General features: G+C 40.1%; 2 protein-coding genes across 2 annotated transcripts in view; both read right to left on the bottom strand.

Moving 5' to 3' along the window:
- Nucleotides 1-595: 595 nt before the first annotated feature.
- Nucleotides 596-21,670, bottom strand: part of LOC128855855 (putative mediator of RNA polymerase II transcription subunit 12) — a 104,251-nt gene continuing 83,176 nt past the window's right edge. Inside the window, exon 5 of the mRNA XM_054091064.1 lies at nucleotides 596-1,512. Within this exon, the coding sequence (XP_053947039.1) occupies nucleotides 1,031-1,512 (482 nt within the window). The 3' untranslated portion in view covers nucleotides 596-1,030. The remainder of the gene's footprint in view (nucleotides 1,513-21,670) is intronic.
- Nucleotides 7,144-9,564, bottom strand: LOC128855854 (neprilysin-1). The gene has a single exon (XM_054091063.1). It carries the CDS (start codon nucleotides 9,385-9,387, stop codon nucleotides 7,324-7,326), a length of 2,064 nt encoding a protein of 687 aa, XP_053947038.1. The 5' UTR covers nucleotides 9,388-9,564; the 3' UTR covers nucleotides 7,144-7,323.

The following is a 21,670-nucleotide window of genomic DNA, read 5'->3' as shown; positions in this document are numbered from 1 at the left end:
TTGCTTTAAATTTCGACCACACTGTGCGCCTGCAGCGAGTTTTTACATATACACACACACATTTTTATTTGTGAACTACTTGTTGGTGATTGTTTTCCCTTCTTTTGTTTTTTTTTTTTGTTTTTCCTCGACTCTTGTTTGTTTGTATGTGCGGCGGTTGCAGCTCGCCCTGCTGTTTGCTGCAAACATTATTGCACATGCATTGTTGTTGTTTTGTATGTTTCAAACACTTTCAGCGCTACACGACTCATTGTTCTGCTTGCTTATTGCCACACTTCGTGTGCTGAATGTTGCACGTTCCAAATGCTACATGATTTCCCAGTTGAGCAATGATAATTTTGATATTGTTGCTAATCCCTAAGCAGTGGCTGGCTGCACCACACCGCGACGCGCCTTGCTGAGCCAAAGCCAAACGGCACACCAACAACTGCTAATCTGGGCATTACACAGTGTGGTTGTTGTCGATTTGTTTTTGCTGCTCTTACATATTCGCTTGCAACTTCATCTGCACTACAATTTCTCTACTTATTTCTATTTTAGTTTTGTCAATTTTTTTTTCTAGTTTTTCTTATTTTTATTCTTATATATACTTGTGTATCCTTATATGTACTTGTTGCATTCGTTTTGGTTTCTTTTCGCTTAACATTTCGTGACTTTTCCACCTTGTTTCATGTTATCTGCTGATTTCTTACTTGACTTCAACTCGAGTTTAACGAGCGCATTGTTGACCATCGCATTTCCTTCCGTCACAATGCCACTCACAATCAACTGCCCCATAGCAATTGCATCCGCCCCCTACCCCCACACCTAACGCCGTAACTCTCCAATGCATTAACAACTCTCTCCCTCTCCCTCTCTCCCTCTCTCTCTACCCCCAATCCCCCGCTCTCAGGCCAAGCATAAGTTCTACAACTATTCAACTGCTGACATTTGTCGTCCTCATCGCCGTCGCCGCCCTGGACACTGTGATGAACAATTGCTCCTCGACTGCGTAGCCTTTATAAACTGACAGTACTTCACTTGATTGTTATTATTGTTGTTGCTGTGCTTCTTTGCAAAGTCGCAGGCGACTTCTCCGCCATTGCCAGTGGCAGCCATGCAATAAATTGCCATCTAAAGCGCCCTCAACCTTTGCCGACTGTTTCTTACTATCCTCCTGTTTATTGTTGTTGATATTGTCAGTCGCGCTGTTTACTTGTTGTACTTCTTCGACTGTTGTGCATTCCTGCGCAACAACTTTTCCATTCGTCACATTCTTTTGGCTACCAGCAGCAGTAGTTTTGACCTTCTTCTTGTCTTGCTGTTGCATTTCTTTGGCTTTAATTTGTTGCTTTTGTTGTTGCTGCTGCAGCTTTTGTTGTTGTTGTTGCAGCTTTTGCTGTTGTTGTAGCTGTTGCTGCTGCTGATTTCGGTTCCCTTGTTGTTCTCGTGTTGTCGCACTCGCTGTGGGACGTCCTTTTAATTCAGGTGAACATTTGCGCTTCTCCTTTGGAGAATTTCGGTTGCTTCGCACTGAAAAAAAGAAGAAAAATAGAGGTGAAATGTTTTGAATTTGAAAATTTATTAAGTTTTCTCTAGAAATATAATTCTGATTTAACTGGATGCGCTGAGGGAGCGGAGAGAAGAAGTCTGATTGAAATTGTACACTTTAACTACAACCAGAAAATAAAGTGAGTTTTTGTGTGCCTTTTCGGAAAGACATATCCGGGCGAGTATTCTGCAACTCACTCACTAGTGAATTTTGATATAATTCACAAAAAATTTCAATTAATTTTCTCCAGATTTATGAATATCTTACTCTTATTTTCATCATGTGAAGTTTACATACGGTGAGTGTCGAAAGAAGGTGTACACCACTTCTTGATAAGTCTTGACTATTTATTTACTTTGTAGTTTCCATTATTTTTCTATAAAACCATAGTTCATACTACAACAAACACCATATAAAGCAAAGTTTTAAACTTTGTACAAGGTGGCACATAAGTAACCTTGCGATGTTTTTTGGCTGTAATTTAAAAAAAAAATGAAAAGCTTTGATTCTTCTTTTGGATTATTTTTATTTGGTCTTTTAATTTTTTTTACATCAAGTCGAGAATATGATGTCATGTAAATGGCCGCCGCCACAGTTGATTGCCATTTGAGCCCTTTTTATGGCATTCTCCATCACTTTGGCCAAAACTTCCGGCCATAGGTCCTCAAATTCTTGACGGATATTGTCTTTAAGAGCTGCAAGAGTCTGAGGCTTGTTGACATAAACCCGCGACTTCGAAAAGCCCCACAAAAAGAAGTCTGGAGCGGTCAAATCAGGCGATCTTGCTGGCCAGTGCAAATCGCCAAAACGGGAGATTAGGCGCTCGGGAAATGCATCCTTCAGCATATCGGTTGTGGCACGTGCAGTGTGTGCCGTTGCACCGCCCTGCTCGACCACATGTTTTTCAATCCCAATTCATCAAGTTGCGGCAAAAAGAACTCGTTGATCATTGCTCTGTAGCGCCCACCATTCACAGTAACCGTTTGGCCCGCGACGTCTTCGAAGAAAAAAAGTCCGATGACTCCTCCAGCGAAAACAACACACCATACAGTGACTTTGAGCGGGTGTAATGGCTCATCGTGGGTTACGCGCGGATTTTCAGTGCCCCAGAAGCGTAAATTTTGCTTATTTACGTACCCGCTAAGATGGAAATGGGCCTCATCACTCATGATAATTTTTGATGAAAAATCATCTTTCTCTTGGTGGTGATTAAGTTGGTGGTGATTAAGGATGGCTTGAGCGTATGTTAGATGCAATTGGCGGCCAGCAGCTAACAGCTGATGCACCGTCTGGACTTTGTACGGAAACATCTTCAAATCTTGTACCAAAATTCGCTGTAAAGACCGTCGACTGATACCCATTTGCTTGGCACGTCGTCTGGTCGATGTCGACGCGCTTCCATGACATCCTCGGCTACAGCAGCAATATTCTTTGCAGAACGGCTACTCCGGGGTCTGCCACGCCTGGCAGCATCTCGTGTTGTGCCAGTCTCTTCGAGGCGAGCAGCTAAACGCCGCATGTAGGCGTTGGACGGCGAGAAAATCTGCGACGAAATTCACGTTGTGCCAAAGTCACCGACCGATTATTGGTCAAATAAATAGTCAGCAAAAATTCGCGTTCTAGAGCAGTGTAGCATAACATTGTTTATTAACGAGTATTTCGCATGTCAAACAGAACTGATGTCAAAACAGAACTGACATTAGGGGCCAATCGCGAAATTTATAGCATTTTCTGATAGGAGGATTACTTTAGCGCCACCTGTTATAAAATTTGTAAAAGTTCGCCACATTTTTATCAAAAGTTCACACATTTTACTTAGAATTTTTAGAAAACTTTCTGGCGTGCAGTTTTATAGAACATTGAATTTTGGTCCAGTGCAAGTTTCAAGTGCTTCAAGACTTGCACTGTATTTTGACAATTTTTTATGTTTGGTTTCTTTCATATAAATTTGGTTAAATTTTAAGGGCCGATGTTGAATGTGAACCACACCTAAAGTCATGTTTTTCCCACATTCCAGTTGACATTTTTCAATTTCAGACTAATTCACTTTGAACCATGGAACGATACGCAATCGAGCAACGCGTTAAAGTTATTCAGGCTTATTATAAAAACGGGCGTTCAAATCAAAATGCATATCGCGCAATTCGTGAAGAAAATCATCTTCACTGATGAGGCACATTTTCACCTCAGAGGATTCGCCAATAAGCAGAATTACTGCATTTGGGCGAATGATAATCCAAGAGTGATTGCCGAAAACCAATGCACCCACAAAGAGTGTCTGTTTGGTGCGGTTTATGGGCCGGCGGCATCATTGGTCCGTATTTTTTCCAAAATGAGGCCGGTCAGGCTGTTACTGTGAATAGTGTTCGCTGTCGTGAGATGATGTCGAACTGTTTATGGCCCGAATTGGAAGATATGGATGTGGGCGATATGTGGTTTCAACAGGACGTTGCCACTTGTCACACAGCTAACGAAACAATGATTCGACACCGTTGGACTTCTTTCTTTGGGGTTATTGGAAAGAAAAGGTGTAAGTCGATAAGCCAGCAACAATTCAAGAGCTAAAGGATGAGATAATTCGGTACATTAACAGCATAGAACCGCAATTATGCCTCAGCGTCATCGAAAATTTCGACCATCGGCTGGAGGTGTGCCGACGAGGCCGCGGGGGCCCTATGGCCAATATTTGGTTCCATACGTAATTGAGCCATACCAATATTATCATAATAAAGAGAAGTGACAACAATTTCTTAAAACAATTGTATTTTATTCAAAATCAACACCGGGCCTTAAAACTTAACCACCCTTTATATAGGATCAATGTTTTTATAAAAAATTTAAACTGAAATAAAAATAAATATTACTTATGTAAATATAAACTTATTTTTAGCAAATTGAAAAATGAGCACAATGAGCCACATGAAAAATGATAAGTCATAACTAAAAAATGTTGGTGCATAGGAGTGTTAAAAATAAAAAAAATATTTCACTAATATATTAATGCTTAAATTGCTCAGCATAGCATTTCGAATTGTGGTACAATTTTAATTATAAAATTGGCGCATGTTATAATAAACAGGTGACGTAAGTAAACAGATTTCCTATTCTATTTCCTGATATTAGGCTGTCTTTAACAAGGTGGCGCGAAAGAAATCATTTCATTTTGTTTTCGAATAACTTTTTATTGAATAAAAAAAAAAAGATTTTCAGTTAAGGAAATCGTTATTCGGTTTTTTAAAGTTTGAACCCGAATGGCAGAGAGGATGAGATCTTTTATGAGGAACTTTGTCAGGGCAAAAATGCACTCCGAAGTTTGCTTTTTTCTAAACGCAAAGAAAACTTTTCCGGGTGATGTTTAAAATATATTTACAAAAAGCCCATTTAATAAATAATTGCAAAATTTATTTAATTAATATATTTATGGCACCTTAAGGCCTTTCTGAATGTAGATCTAGCCATTTCTATTCCATATACATACCACAGCGGTCGATTGAAGATCTTGCTAAGATTTAACAGAGAAGCTATAAGGAAAATGATAGGGGTATTAACTGGTCATTGTTTAATAGGCAGCCACGCTAGAAGGTTAGGACTGCCGTACTTCGATTTCTGTAGGAGCGTGAAAGCTTAGCTATGAGAAGGCTGCGCACTCTTGATACAGCATTTCTAACCGATGTAGCGGACATAGCCCATCTAAAAATAACGAGGCTCTGCTCGTTTATTAAAGTAACCGGATGGTTTGAAAAGGAGCCCATAGGGTAAGATTAAGCTCCAGCGGTATCACAATGGACCTGCGAAAGGTCTAAGTGTGCCTTTACGACATCCACCCTACCTATCTACCTATTCACCACACCAACGCCAAGTGAATAATAAACAAATATTCTCACCTTGAAATATTGCCTGTGAGGCTTATCTTAATGGCCTAGTAGGCTGTTTGCAGTCCAATAGTGAGTGATAAGAATTAAAACGAATTGAAATGTTTGCTTTTCAGATGAATTCTAAGTTTCTCTCTTCCCAATTGAAAACGAAAACAAAGTTTACAAAAACAACTTGCTACTTAAAAACAAAAGGCGGATATATGTCTATAAGTACGTAAGCAAGTATATATGTGGGTATGCTAGTATATTTTAATCTGTGTTTAAAACTAGAGCGAACATCATTTGAACTTGCCATTGAAACTTTTTAATCAAATTTTCTACTTTTAAAAGGCACAATTTGATTTTACAAATATGCGCTACAAAAAATACAGCTTTATTTAAATTCAAGTATGAGAAATGTACTTATACAATTAGCACGTGCATTTTTTGTTCGGTGTGTGGTCAGATTCCTCCTGTACGATATTGTGTCACAAGTTGGGGACTTAAAATGAATACTTCTGGGCGGCCCACTAGAGTAAAATTCTTTTCGCACCCTTTGAAATGATCGGCTTCATTTCAGACGAACACTGATAAAATTAGCGGCAGCTCAGTTCGGTTCAGCCTCGGCTTCAGAAAAAATTTGTAGAGGTGTGACCAGCAATAAACCGTAACCGGCTCTCAATGAGTTTGGGTTGACGTAACATGGGTGATGACAGCGGTTTTCTTCCAATGACTGATTGCACGAGTGTGTAAAATGAAAATTCTGCAACCGAATACTTGGTGACGTAACAGCCGAAGTTACGTGCACATTTTAGTTTTTCACCATAGCTGGTGGCCAAACCCCACTCATGCGACTTCCACCTTGTCAAACAGTATGTCGAGCATGCTAAAATAACGGGCAAGGGTTTTAATTCTTGCATAAAAAGGCAATTCATGCGTTTCGAAGCTGTAAAAAAAAATTATAAATAAATCGCTAAATAATAAAAATTAAAAAAAAATTTTAAAGAATTAAAAAAAAACTTTAATTTCGTTGCCTATTGAGAGAGGTGTTCATTTAATCGATCGCTATAAAAAAATTAAAAAAAAATAAATGAAAATAAAAAAAAAATTAAAAAGAAATTATAAAAATAAAAAAAACCTTAAAAAAAATAATAATAAAAATAAAAAAAAACTTAAAAATAAATAATAATAAAAAAAAAAATAAAAACACATGAATTTCGTTGTCTATTGTTTTTTTTATTTTTTTTAATTTTTTTTTTTTTTTTTTTTGTATTGTATATTGTTTGTTTTTTTATAGCGATTAAACTAACACCTCTCAGCCTGCATCGTACTGTTATCATACAAATTTCAATAGGGCCGTATTTTATGTGCTCTCCTCTGATAACTTCGGGTGCTATTTTTCCTTTGCGAGCTTATGAGCTCCACACAGCAACTTTCTTGTATGTTAATCTTGAAACGCAGCAAAGATTGGAATTCGAAGCCCTCGGATCCGTGGCGCCCTATAACGGCTGAGATTTGAAAGAAGTGATATTCTATACCAAATGAAATACAAACGGCTTTCATATAAACAAAAAGGAGCTAACTACGTTAATACCCCACACACAGCTTGTTTAATTCCATTTTTATTTCCTTCCACCCTCATTGCAAACTCATTTCTTCAGCATTAATACCAGCCTACTCTTACAAACTTGCATACCATGAACTCCAAGCTATTGCATCGTCCTCATTAACTGAGCTAATCAGAGTTGTAAAGAAATGTTTAGTAATAACAAATATTTTGTTGTTTATTGTGTAAAATAAATTGGAAGTGTTTGAAGCGAAAACTTAAAATAGCTGATCGTTAGTGTTTTTTCACTATTTGATTTTAAATTCTCATAAATAAAATAACATATTTTCGTTTAATCGTGGCCTTTCACAAATAAAAATAATTCATTTTTCTTAGAACAACGCGCACTTCTTCTCCGGATGCATTGCACTGCCCAAGTCGCACTTCAGCTCGCGCGCAAATTCCCCGAGATTGGCTAGTGCCCCATTCACACGCACCGCCTCAGGTGTGCCTTCAAATTTCTCCACTGACTCATGATAATCCGTGCACCACAGCTGCGCAAATCCAATGAAGAACAATTGCTGCGGCGTATGCGCCAGCAGCGGCAGTGTCTCCTTGCTCGGCATGTCTTCCCTATCGTACACATTCTCCCACCACTGCTGATACGTGAGTTGGGCTATCGCCAGAGCGCCACTATCCAAAATACGCTCTTCCTTCATTTTGGCGTCAAGTGCGATCGGGGTCATGCGATCGTGATGATAAAATTTGTTGTTTTGGTTTCTATCGAAACACTTGGCGCGCTCATCGTAAGCGCCTGCCGAGGATGTATCCCACCACGAGCGCTGATAACCATGCTGATCGTAACGCCGTCCGTTGGCATCGAAACCGCGCAACATTTCGTGAGCCAGCAGGAAGCCAAGTGTGGCATAACGCAAAGCGTGCGGATACTCAGCATCCCAGAAGAAACGCGTTTGTAGGAATATGATGGGTATTTCGATGTTATTGTTGGTCGGGTTGTAGTGTGGCAAACGCGTCTCAGGCTGCACAGCTTGTGGTTTGGTGAATAGTGTTTGTAAATTATGTTGTGTCTGCCACTCCAGTACGTTCATCAAGTTGCTGTAGTATTGATCGCGTCGAATTTCCAAATCGCGCAACTCCGCCGCAAACTCTACATCGTCGCGCGCAATCAGCTTCAGTCGTATTTTCTCCAATTTCTGTATGGCATTTTTGCGCGTACTCTCCGAAATCCATTCGAGCTGTGGCGATGCGAGTTCATTGTGGAAAGTGTTCTTAATATCTGTCCACGTCGCTTGCAACTCATTCACCATGGTGACGCTGTTGTAGTTGCGATTGAACATACTTTGCAATTGCGCTGGGAAGAAGGATATAATCTTGCGCACGCACCAGTTTTCGTTGTTGGCCACATCGATCTCGCCTGCGTAATCGAGATGATCAAGCACACGCCACATCGTATAATTGGCTATATGCAACTTCGGCGTATCTCTTATAACCTCGACCAGATTGGGCATGTACTCCTGTGGCGTCTCGTAAACTTTCGAATAAATCGTCTGATTCACCACCAACGTTAAGTAGCGATTAAGATCGACATAATTGCCATAAGCCACCTTCAGCTCGCTAACAAAACGTTGACGTGACGTCTGCACCATTGTCAACTGCTGATTATCTGGCAGCCCTTTAGCCAATTGCTGTTCAATATGGAGCACTTGCTGTGCCACCTCCTCGGCCCAATGTGCGCTCATATACGGAAAGTATTTGTGCAATTTTTCCGCTATGCCTTCTTTGTAGTCATCGCGCTCATCATCGTAACGATCGTCCAAGTAATGCTGCTTGTCACCTAATTTGAGCTTTGGCGCACCCACTTTCAGTCGATTCATATCCTCCTCTGCAAAGTCGGGCACTACCTCCAAACCAATCAATATATCCACGCCCAAGCGGCGTCGCAAATCAGCCACGACCTTTAGCCAATCGTACTCATACTCATACCAGCTGTGAAACATAATCGTGGGCCAACCACCACGCAAATCCACCACCTTCAAGATTGGCTCCACACCCAACTGTTGCACGGCGGCTTTATTGCGGCACGACTCGAAAAATTTGGTCAGTATGCGATCGGCCGAATTGTCTAACTCGAGTCCACTTTGCAGCATATCCACGCTCTTGCGCACATACAAATCCTGCAACTGATCCAGGTATGCAGTCTTGGGTTTGCCAACGGAGGTGGGCTGCAATTTGCGCCACCTGCCACAGGCGTACTCGTAAAAGTCATCACAGTAATCCTTGCTGGGGTCCAGGTAGGCGTGCATTTGTGCAGCCTTGGCCATGCGTAGAATGCCGCTGCTGTAGTTTTGTGCAAGCGGATATTGCAGCGAAGCAGAAAAGCCTGCGAATAGCACAACAGCTGCCAGCAGCGCGCTGATGTACGAAAAATTGCTCATTTTGCACAGTTCTTAGAAATAAAAATGACATGAAATGCAAACCCCGGATCACACTCAAAAAAAAAAAATGTGTCTATGTAACTTTTCTGAATTATTTCGTTTTCGTTTGCTGTTTACCGTCTCTGCGAACCATACGCGCCGTTTTCCTAATATTGACTAACCCATCGGTTGCGAGTGCCTTCGTCGCGTACTAAATACCAATATCAGTTTTCTCATCTGACATCTTAGCGTGCGCAATATTTAGTAGCTTCCAACCTTAATTGAGTTAATCTTTTTTAATTAATTGTACACATTTTAAACGATTAGCACGCTCCACTCATCAGTAGCAGCCGTTTAATTGCCGCTCACACTCTGCACTGCTGCTTTCCGAACTGGCCACGAGCTCGTGTCTGCTCCTAAGCCTTACTCATCAAATGAATTTGTCAGAGTTAATGTTTTTCTTTTAGCTGTAAAGTAATTTGCAAACACACCCTGCAGAGAGTGTTTGAACTGGTGAAATGGAATTCTGCTTTAGAACTGGTTCGATTTCGTCAAGTGCGAAACTGAAGGTGGATGAGTGAAAAAGCGCAAAGCTGAGAAATGAATACAAACAACACTACGGGACAATATAAGTGCTTGTGTTTGGAGCTTTAAGTAAACAAATTTCATACTTGGTATTCAGGCACACCCTCAAAAGAGTTTTAATTTACCTCTTGAAGTTTTTTCTACTGTGGGTAAGTAGTCTAAGTGTAAGTTTCTTGATCAAAAGTAGTTTGTATAGATACATTACATAGAAATGTAATATAATTTCTGTCTTTAGAGGGCTGGAGTAAAATTGAGGCAGCAATATTTTATAAAACACCCAAAGTATCTCCTTTGCATTGCGTTAAATAACAATGGGTCATCAAATTTCAATATCAATATTTTTCGGCACTCAAAGTGTAACCAATTAAAAGGCCACAAATTAAGTTTAGAAAATTACTTTTATTCAATTTAAAGTAAAAAATTTGTGAAAATAATACTAAATTAAGAATCAATTTACTTTTGCTCGATATGACCACCTTTTGCCTTGACGATGGCCTTGAGACGCTCCAGAAATGAAATGGAATCTGCCCGAATGTGACTTCTCGGCATTTTGGCCCACTCGCAGACAATGACTTTTTTCAGCGCCTCGAGACTGATGAATCTTTTAGTTTGGACCTTGCTTTCCAAAATGACCCAAAGAGAATTATCCATCGGATTCGCGTCTGGTGAATTTTAGAGCCTTTAAGTGGACGTTGTGAATTTCGGAGCGTTGTTTTTTAGCCATTATTTGTTCACTCGCACTTTGTGAGGCGGTACCGAGTCCTCTGGAAACGTCCGTGGTCTGCCACCGAAATGTTTGTCTGCCCACAAAGCGCTTCAAAGCAACCTCCAGAATACTTTCCCGATAACTTTTCGCATTTACTTTGACGCCAGGCTGGATGAAAACGATTGGAGAGCACCCATCTGCGGTTACAGCAGCTCAAACCACTGCCTGTGGCGGGTGATGCTCCCTGGTGGCCAATCGATGACTCAAATTCTCATATGAATGGCCGGTCAAAAAACCCCTATCGTTTTGGGCGTTTACGAATTGCTCAATTTGAAACATTTTCTCGTCAGAAACCACAATGTCCGAAAATGTACCGCTTTCGGCCAAGCGAAGCAACTCCTTCGCACTTTGAAGTCTGACTTGTTGCTGCTTTGGTGTGAGATCATGCGCCTTGTGGATCTTGTAAGGCTCGACGTTGAGATCATTTTTCAGTATGCGGCGGAAAATTGAAAATTGAACGACCTCCCGGAAGAACTCTTTTTCGGACCACAAGATGATCCTCTTCGAAATCAATTTCGTTCGGAAAACCTTGCTACCCCGTAGGAAACCACAGGGTTTTCTACAAGAAGCTGAACAAGAGTGAGTTTTTGACTATCACTAAGGAACAACTGGAAATGCAAGTTAGACACTTAGAGAGGTCCTATCAGACTACCTTCAAAGTGCTTGGTCCAGTATCCTTTATCAAGAAAGACTTTCCTCCCTAGTGGAGCAAGACGCTGACCGACTTGAAAGAGAGGGTGAGGAGAGTCTTTAATAAATGTTACCAAATAAGGAACTTTCAAGATTACCGGGAAATATAAGAAAGCCATTAGAGATGCGAATCGCAAATTTTGGAAATAGTACTGCGAATCCATTGAATCCGTAAAAAACTCGGCCAGAATCAGCAGGGTTCTTTCCAAGGACCACTCTTGTAAAACTCTTGTGAAAAAAGAGAATGAGGAGTGGGCTGAATCTGCAGGCGAATCTTTAAAAATCCTTATTGATGCCCATTTGCCAGGAAAATTCTATTGCTCCAGTCTGTAACGAAGGCCCGAACCGGCAGGAGGGCTTACCTGCGATGTCACTGACATCTGTCCTGTCCGTCAACAGAATAAACTAGGCAATCGAGAGCTTTTCCCCTTTCATATCTCCAGGTATCGATGGCATAATGCCAGTAATGCTTCAGAAGACTAAAAACTTGGTGATTTCCGATCTTCAAAAGATATGTTTGGCGTGTATCTCACTAAACCACGTTCCTTCTAGCTGGAAGGAAACCAAAATGGTATTCATTCCTAAGGCAGGAAGGAGGGGCCACGTCCTGGCCAAGGACTTAAGACCTATAAATCTTACCTCCTTTATTCTCAAATCTACCGAGTCAGCCTTACATGAGGTAGTAGGGACCGTAGAGAAATCTCTGGAGGGAAAACCATAGCCTTTATAGACATAGAGGACGCCTTTAATAATATTACGGCTGAGGCAATTGTCACTGCTCTAAATAGGCTAGGGGTGGAAAGACATATCTAGCTCTGGATCTCGTCCCTGCTTGGTGGTAGAGAAATAGATGCTGTGGCAGGAGGGGCAAGAATCACTAGATTCGTACAAAGGGGTACACCGCAGGGCGGCGTCCTCTCGCCTCTTCTTTGGCTAGTAGCTGTGAATGAAACTTTAATTCTTTTAAAAAGGGGTGGCGTAAAGGTGGTAGCATATGCCGATGACTTGGACCTAATGGTCTCAGGTCTCTTTCATCAGTAATGGCTGAAATTTTGGAAGGTGCACTAGCTACACTCAGTAGATGGGCTGCCAGTTGCGGTCTCAGAGTCAACTCTGACAAATCGGAGTTGATGCTATTCACCAAAAAATACAGCCTCCACCTTTTAAGCTTCCAAGACTAAACAACCAGTGTCTTACTCTCTCATCGGAAGTGAAGTATCTTGGTGTAATACTTGACCCGAAGCTCCACTGGAAGCTGCACGTAGAAAGTCGAGTTAAGAAGGCCAGTATAGCTTTCTACGCCTGTAAATCTATGTTCGGCAAAAAATGGGGTCTCAAGCCATGTGTCGTACTTTGGATGTACAACTTAGTGGTTATGCCAGTTTTGACATATGGTTGCCTTGTTTCGTGGGTAGCTCTTCAGAAGTGCTACAGCACCACTAAACTAGAGAGAGTGCAGAGAACTGCATGTGTGGGCATCACTGGCACTTGTAGAACATGTCCCACTGCTGCGTTCAACGTTATTCTGCACTTACTTTCTAGGGATCTCCAAGTTCAATCCATTGCTCCTCAGAACGCTATTAGGTTGAAGGAGATTGGCCTTTGGAGACAACTTTCTGTAGGACATAGCAGCATCTTGGAGCAGATCTCTCCTCCCTTCTCTGTTATTCGCACTGACTTCTCCATCCGCAAACTGTGTTTTGAGGGTTGTGCTAGGGCTATCTTTCCGAGCAGGCAAGATTGGAAAGAGGGGAGAGTCGGCACGGATATAGGTACCTCTGTTTTCACTGACGGATCTAAAATGGAGTCTGGAGTGGGAGCGGGGGTTTACTCTAAATCAGCCAGCATTTCGGTCTACTTTAAACTGCCGGAAGCGAACAGCGTTTTTTAAGTAGAGGTCTTCGCGATCCTGCAGGCATGCAAAATGCTTCGGTATAGTTGTTGGGAGGGGGACATTAATATTTTTTCCTATAGTCAAGCTGTGATCAAGGCCCTGTCGTCGGCGTATTGCAGCTCTCTTCTGGTGAACTCCTGTAAGGAGAAACTCAAGCGTCTCGAATGTGCAGGAAACAGGGGTCGACAGAACCTGTTCAAGCTGTCCCCTTTTCAGACATCGGTGTCCCCTTGGCCGTCGTTAAAGGGAAACTACACAATTTCTTTCTAAAAAAAGCGCAAGACAGATGGAGGTCTGTCTCATTGTGTGCTATTTCGAAAACACTATGTCCTCAATACGATATTACCAGAACGCTTAAGGTGATGGGGGTCCCCGCCATCCAATTTCCAAACTCATTGCGGTATTCACTGGTCACTGGGTGATCGGTACTCATGCGGAGAAGCTTGGAATTCCGTACAACCCCTATTGCAGAAGCTGTGGGGATTCTACAGTGAAAGAGACTGAACATTTTCTCTGCAAATATCCGGCTCTGCCGGCTATGCGCTTGAGATTCATTTGCGTGCCCCTTGGGGATGACTTGAAGAAATTCTCCAGCCTAGATCCCTTTTCTCTCGGCCACTACATCAACAGCACTGGATGGCTGTAGACGGTTTTTTCTCTTAATCTTTTCATAGGTAGTGGTCGACATTATGGTATCAAAACGGCACGTAAGAGCTACTTGAAGTGTACCTGGGATACTCTTGCCATCTTCCCTACCTACCTACGCACTTCGTCGGGGATTTCGCTAAAGTCGCTTCTGCACTTTTTGAGCCATTTCACGTGGCGTTGAAGTCTTTTGAGGACGAGTAATGGTGCGATAACCAAAATCTTTATTTACTTTAAGGTGCTCCAGCTCACGAACAATCGTTGGTTGTGATTTCCCAGCCAAATATAATGCAATGTCGTTTGAAATCCATTACTGATTTTCCTTTTTCGCTTCTACTCTCAGCAAAATGCTTCCGCGTGCTTGTAAACAATGCTCTGGACTATCATTTAGCCGACTAACAGACACTGGGGCTCGTGCAGACGAAGAGGGTTCATTAAATGAGCCGTTTTCTTTGAAAGTGGTGTAGGTCCGTTTTGGCAAAAAATTAGTAATAGTAAAAATTAATACAATTTACTATCAACTTTTTATTTATAAACTTTTCCAAAAAAAAAATCTGTTAAAATTTTCATTGTTCTGCTGACTTCGAAAGTGGTGTGAGTCCTTCTGAAGACATAAATTTTTGCTAATCACACTTAAAAAATGATTACATTATAAATTTAAACCAATTTAATATTATATTTAAAAAAACATAAAATCAGTTTTTTAATAATAATAATATAAAATGGAATTATGTACACCACTTTCAAAGAAAACGGCTGAAATATAAGCCATCGTAACACATTTGAATTTTATAAAAGACCTTCTGACTGAAAAGTCAATCTACCCTAACGACTATATGGCAACAGCGGCAGCAGAGTTAACTTATTTAAAATTTTGCTTCTCATGTATAAAACTTCCACTATTTTATACTGATTCGAAACTATGGAAAAGAAGTTAAAAATTTCAAGACGATTAACTCCTCCTAAGGCATCGCTCTACACAAATTGAACAGTAGCTTATTTGGAAAATGGAAGCAATATGAACTGATCAGTTCGCTACTAGCGCATTTTCCTGCAGGGTCTGTACAGTCATATATAAATAGACACTCATGTACAGCTTTCAAGAAATAGAGCAGTTGCGGTATGACCTAATTTAATTAGAGTGACAGGCGTCATCGTCGCGCTGTTCTTTATAGAAATTCATTATTATCCGAAATTACAGTTAAGTGTTTGATATATTCCTCAGACTGCGCCTATACATTTTGAACTGACCACATCAAGGTCAATTTAATTACATTGTTAATGAGAAAATACTTCACTCAAAAACAAACAAATTTAATCAGTTTGCTTAATAAGTCAAGCACTTACAGATTTTCTTCAATAATTTTCCATCATTGGAGTAAATTTCATGCATTTGAAAGGGCGGCCTTGTAAGAAGGCAGAAATGAAAGTCTCACATCTTAAATACGTCTCTGAATCGTAACTCACGAAATGGAGATAATGCGCACATGGAACGAATGTGCTCTGTTTTTTTTTTTTTATATGGAAAGATGTGAAAATGCGCAACATCGTCAGGGGAAAAAATTATCAAAAATAAACGAAAATTTTAAGCGACTTCAAACTTGCGTTTTTTTGCACTAAAACTTATATTTGAATACTGCATTTTTTTTTTCAAAATAAATCTAATTGAACATTTTGAAATTTTTATCAACATTTTGCAAATTTTTATAAATTTTTTACAAAGTTTGAGACCGTTTTTTTTTTCTTTTTTTTTTTGTGGCGATGAGGTAGAGCTTAAAACTCTTTCACACTTAAAGTGACCGTCCGCTGCGTCGAGTGGTGTGCCACTAAAACAATCCCACTCTTCCTCTCCTGGGTGTTTCCTCTGCCCCGAAACTACAGTAGCATTTCTTCGAAGAGAGAGAAGATGCAAGTAAGCGTTCTGAAAAAGATTGCATCTTCTACTCAAGTTTGAGACTATTATCGCATTTGTTATAAAATGAACTATATTTTTATAGGAAATATTTTAAAGTAAAAAATAAATAAAAGAATAGTCGAAACTTTTAAATATTTCGTGGCAATACTCTATTTGAGCTCTAACGACAAACGACGGATATATCCTCCCTTTCTACAGAGTAGACCTGTTATTGTTGTTGTTGTAGCAGCATAATGATCCCCATACATATACGGAGAGTGCTGCTGATGTGATAGACCTCGACCGGATACAAATCCGGGTCGTTCCGGTTACATAGAACCGACTGTAGGTTGAATGTACAGAGTAGACTCTTAGTGATGGTTTCCGATGCCACGTTTAATGTGAAATCCGTCAAATCACACTTTAAACCTACATTTCACCTATTTGGCTTTAGCCCTTTGAGATCAAAAATATTTTTGCTTCAGTCAATAGAAAACCAAATATAGAAATGAGTCTTTATTTAAATCCTCAAAAACCCATATTTATGTAGCAAAGCGATTGGCCTCTGAAATTTAGATATATTCAAATCGAAATATATGCTTCCAAGAAAGGGAATGTTTAACGATATATGGAACACTACTGCCTAGTTTTCCAAACACGATCGGGTTGGTCACATCTTATCTTTAAATCCATATGTAAATCTATATGTCCCTATGACCTGAGGTCGAAATTAGGTGAAGCCTCTTGTTTCGCTCAATAGTATCGATAGCCTTCACTGGCATATAAGAAATGCTATCCATCTTTAAGATATCTGCTATAGCTAAACGGCTATTAAAAGTGGTCCATAATTTCATGATTTATTTTTATAAATTTGAAAGAGCAAACAATCCCATTATTTGTGCGACGGCGATTTCATTCACACGGCTGCCTTTACTGCTTTCACAGTAGCGTCTCCTGTTCACCCAGTTTTGCAAGATCTTAGCGGCACGACACCCTACAAAGAAAGTCTAGCGGCATCAAATCGCAGCTCCGAGGTAGCTAATTCATATCGCTGTAACGGCAGATAACACGATTGCTGAATTTTGAGCGCAAAAGATGGATTGTGGCATGGGTGCTAAAGCGATAGTCTGTATAAATCTACAATTTCCGACCAAAAAATTGTTTAGTTGGCTCAGTGGTGCTGATCGTGGCTCCCAAAATGGCGTTTTCAGTAAAATTTTACGCTGAGACTTGGGCGAATCAACAGGGGAATGTTCCAATCCCTGACCGCTAAATATATATTAGAAAGGAGTTTTTCGCGTCGAAAAATAATCCCGTGCAGAAGTGACCGACCCCCAGTTAGTCCAGACCTAAATTCAATGAAGAACCACTGTAGTACTCTTAGCAAACTAGTTTGTGAAAGCGGATGTCTGTTTAGCCTGCTTCACCTTAAAAAAGTTATTAAAGAGAAATTGCCAAAAATTGGCCTTAGTATCCTTCAGTCCGTCGTAAATTCGATGACACCACGACTGGTATCAGTTACAATAAACAACGGAGGACTTACAAGCTATTCAATATTAATTTATATTATTTTATCAAGATTTAAAGTTCAAAGTGGAGTTCAGGTTGCGCAGACCACATGACTCCGTACTTTAATTGGCAGAGAGATAGCACAAAGGCATGAAGCCTGGCCATAGGACTTTTCACATCTACACAGATGGTTCTGAAGCTTTGGAGTGGGAGGGATTATGCAGCATTTCAAGCTGCCAGACCAGAGCAGTATTTTTCGAGCGGAAGTTTTTGCTGTGGGGAAAGCCGCAGAGTTAGCCTAGAACACTAGAACAAGAAAGAACTCAACAATTAATATATACGTGGACAGTCAAGCAGCAATAAAAGCACAAGAAGCCCATATTATATTAAGTCCAAAAATGATCAACGGAGCAGGGAGGTCAAAGAAAGGTCAGCCGAAAGCAGTAGGCTGTATATCTACTGGGTACCTGGTTACAAAGGCATTACGGGGAACGAAATAGTAGATGAGATAGCAAAAAGTGCTGTTTGACTACCGTTTGATTCGCCAAAAGCGCTGACATCCTACATGATGTATACTTTAGGTATTCATAAGGTTGATCTCCATCTGGTGTCGCTAGGGTCCAAAAGGTCTAGCGTGGCTTATTGCCAACCAGGCTAACCTTACCCAACCTTCTCAAGATTTAATTTATTACAACTTTTCTCCCATACATCTTTTTCCTTTCGCACCCTTGAAAATTATTAAATTTTTACTATAAAAGCCGAAATACATGCTTTAAAATGTTTTGTTATTAAGTTTGTCATCTCATCTGGGAGTCAGAGATGAAAGGCAGTTGGATGGCGAGACTTAGAACAAACATAGATAAATGATATGACAGACAGTTCGGAATGGGGAACTTCTATATCACTCAAAAGCTAACTGTATATGGGAATTTTCACCAATGTGGAAGCAAAATGGGAAAATCTGAAACCACTGGATGCATTTACGGAGATGCACCCATTGGCGATGCAGATCATTTGAAAAATGTGTGGAAATTAAATCACAAAGCTATCGAAGGCAGGCTAGGTCGCTTAAGAGTAGACAACATTCTCGAAAAAATGCTGTAAGGGCAGAAAATTGTCAACTTATTGGCGCGTACATAGAGCGAGTCCTGCGCACCAAAACACAGACATGGACGAAGATGCTAAACCGGCATCTATCTAATTAGAAAATGAGCCGATAGTAGAATACTGGCTCCAAAACTGGCGACCGTAAATGCGGGGAGAGTAAAAGAGGCAGTCCTTATTAGAACGCCTGCTTGGGTCTTCTCTGTTTTCGATGAAATGCCAGCGTATTTCAGGGCACAGGAAGCATCTAAGAAAAGAATATCAGGAATACAGGGTTGCCCATATTCGACGGACCCATCTGGCAACCCTCTATCTTTTGACAGAGACGTCAGATCGCTTAATGACATACGGCGTTGGAAGCGTCAGTCCAAGCAGATTTTTACCATGGAACAGTACACGCCACGCGAGCGCTCCTAAATTGTTGAAATTTACATTCAACAAAAGAAGTCAAAAGAAGAAGAAGAAAATCATCATGTCCGATTTGCCGTATTTACGCCACTGAAAATCCTCACGAAATTCAAGACTTACCTCTTTACGACGAAAAAGTCACAGTTTAGTGCGGCGTTAGTGCGAAAACGATTATTGGGCCGTTTTTCTTCGAAAATAAAGATGGTCAAGCTGTTACCGTCAATCAGGAGCGTTATCGCGATATGATAACGACTTTTGTGATGCCAATTATTCGTCGAAAGCGTATGAGGAAGTTCTGGTTTCAACAAGACGGCGCTCCACCACACGCAGCTCGCACCACAATCGATTTTTTGAAGAAATTCGTTCCTCGTCGTTTGATGTCGAAAAGTGGCGATTTTGACTGGCCACCGCGTTCGCCCGATTTAACGCCACCTGACTTCTTCTTGTGGGGATATTTAAAATCAAAGGTTTATATTATATTAATAAGCCAAAGACCATAGAAGAGCTCAAGAACAACATCCGTGATCCGAAATGTTAGCTAAAACTATGGAAAATGCTGCAAAACGGGCACAATACGCCGTACAGGCTAAAGGCGGCCATTTGAGAGACATCATATTCAAAAAGTGATGTCAACAAATCTACTTGAACCAAATAAAATGATTATTATCGTCAACATCAAAAATATTGTGTTTTTCTTTGATTTAATATAAAAAAAAAACACATGGCCCGTCGAATATGTGCAACCCAGTAGTTTTAGTGGCACACCACTCTCGTAGAGACGACCGACGGTCATTGTAATGCGATGGCATTTTCTCCGCCACAAAAAAAAAAGAAAAGAAATAGTTCTCCTTCCTTATGCCGAAAAGTTAAAATATTTAACCGCTGATTATTTTATTACAAAAAAAAAAAAATTTGGTTCAGTGTCTCATATAACATCTGGCTTAATGTATTCCGAAGGGTTTCATGCTCAAAATTCCTTAGCTATAATGGAGCATTTTTTCGTTCTAATGGAAAACTTTGAAAGAATGTGGGTTTTCAGAGGGCTCAGGAGATTTCTTCTTGCAATATTCTAATTTTTTTAATTTATTTTGTTTAATATCAAATACTCAATATCCGTTTTGAGCTGATTTTTTATACAAAAACAAATTTATTTTTCATTGCTGAAACTTCTTTTAGCTTACAACAAAAATTACATACACTTTAACCCTCTCAAATTAATCTGCTGTTCTTTAAACCTCATTTGGAAGATGAACAAACTAACTTTAAAGCAAAGCATTTATTGTAACTACTTAAGTAAGTACTTAAGCATACATACATATACATATATTATGTACATATGTAGTATATGGCAACTGTATTAGTGCGTAGTCCGGTATGCTGATGTGTAAGTTCGTAAGCACAGTAAATAACTCTTTACTAATACCGAGGCAAAACTTTTATACGTTTCACTCTATTCTTCTCTTACTCAAGTGCTGGTTATTATGTTCTACACGCCTTTGTTATTGCTTGTTTTATTGTTGTTGTAATGGATACTTTCAAAGATTACAACAATATGCTTTCACAGTCAATGTTTACACAATTTTAACTTTATTATAGTTGAAAGTGTCCCTTGGCCTCGTTAGTGTACATCATAAAAAAGTTTTCGCTTACTGGCTGACTACTTGCCACTTTCCGTTAGATGGATTCCACTAGGGCCAAGAGCAAGTGCAGCTAGTTTGTGTGAGTTTGAGTGTGCATGTATGCGTAGCTAAAGAAGAATTACAACAAACAAAAAAGGATAAAAGGAATATAAAAAGAGATGTTAACTAATACAAGAGCGCCATAGATGATGGCCCCCCATAAAACACCACTACACAGGAGGTAGAACAAGCATGAAACGTAGGGAGAGAAGTGGAACGGCCAGGAGAGGTGAGTAGAGAAGAGACGAGGTGAGGCGAGGAGAAAGAATGAGAGCAGAAGAGAAGTAGAATACATCACACCAACATCAACAACGGAAGTTGTTATAAAAACCGAACAACTTCACTTAATCTAAACTTGAGAAGAGGTGATTTGGAGGAGAGCTGAGATTTGGTCGGCTGCGATGACTGGAGGAGTAGCGTTCAAGATTATGAAGGCGCACAGATTGAAAATCACAAATGCGTGGAAAGTTTACGACAATACATTCATACAGAAGGACAACAACAAAAACAAACAGTCAGAAGCACAACAACAACCGTAATAATAATAACCACTACAACTACTTACAGAACAACTACAATCAGAAATTATGCTAACAACAAAACAGCCGGCACATCAACAACAGCAAAAGCAACAGCAACAACAGCAGTACAACAACAGCAACAGAAAAAGCAACAGCAACAACAACACCGACAGCATCAGCATCAGCATCAGCATTAACATAAACATCAACGTAAAATTGGCGGTGCGGGGAAAGTGTCGGATGCAGCGATTACTTTTACAATAACAGCAACGATATGGAAAAACTTTAGTAATTTATGTAACATAATTATCCCAGGAAAGAAAAGAAAAATAAAACAAAGCTTAATAAACTGGTGCGGTGTGGCGGTGCGAAGGGAGGCGCGAAAGCTACTGCAAGTACGAATGCGTGGCATGGCAAAGTGCGCGCACCGAGCACAATACAAATAAATAAGCATAGAATAGCTGGTACGCAGGAAGCTGTATTTGTCATTTAAAAGGCGGAAAATTAAACGAATTTGAGCAAGAAATTTTAAGGAAAATGCAAGGAATATATTTCTTCAAAAAAGGAAGTAAGTGAATTAAAACAAATTAAAGAAGCTTCCTAATTAAT

The sequence above is a fragment of the Anastrepha ludens genome, chromosome 2 (genome assembly GCF_028408465.1).
Source record: "Anastrepha ludens isolate Willacy chromosome 2, idAnaLude1.1, whole genome shotgun sequence".
Taxonomy (NCBI): domain Eukaryota; kingdom Metazoa; phylum Arthropoda; class Insecta; order Diptera; family Tephritidae; genus Anastrepha; species Anastrepha ludens.
Note: the sequence above shows the minus strand (reverse complement) of the source record. Positions and strands in the feature narration are given on the sequence as shown.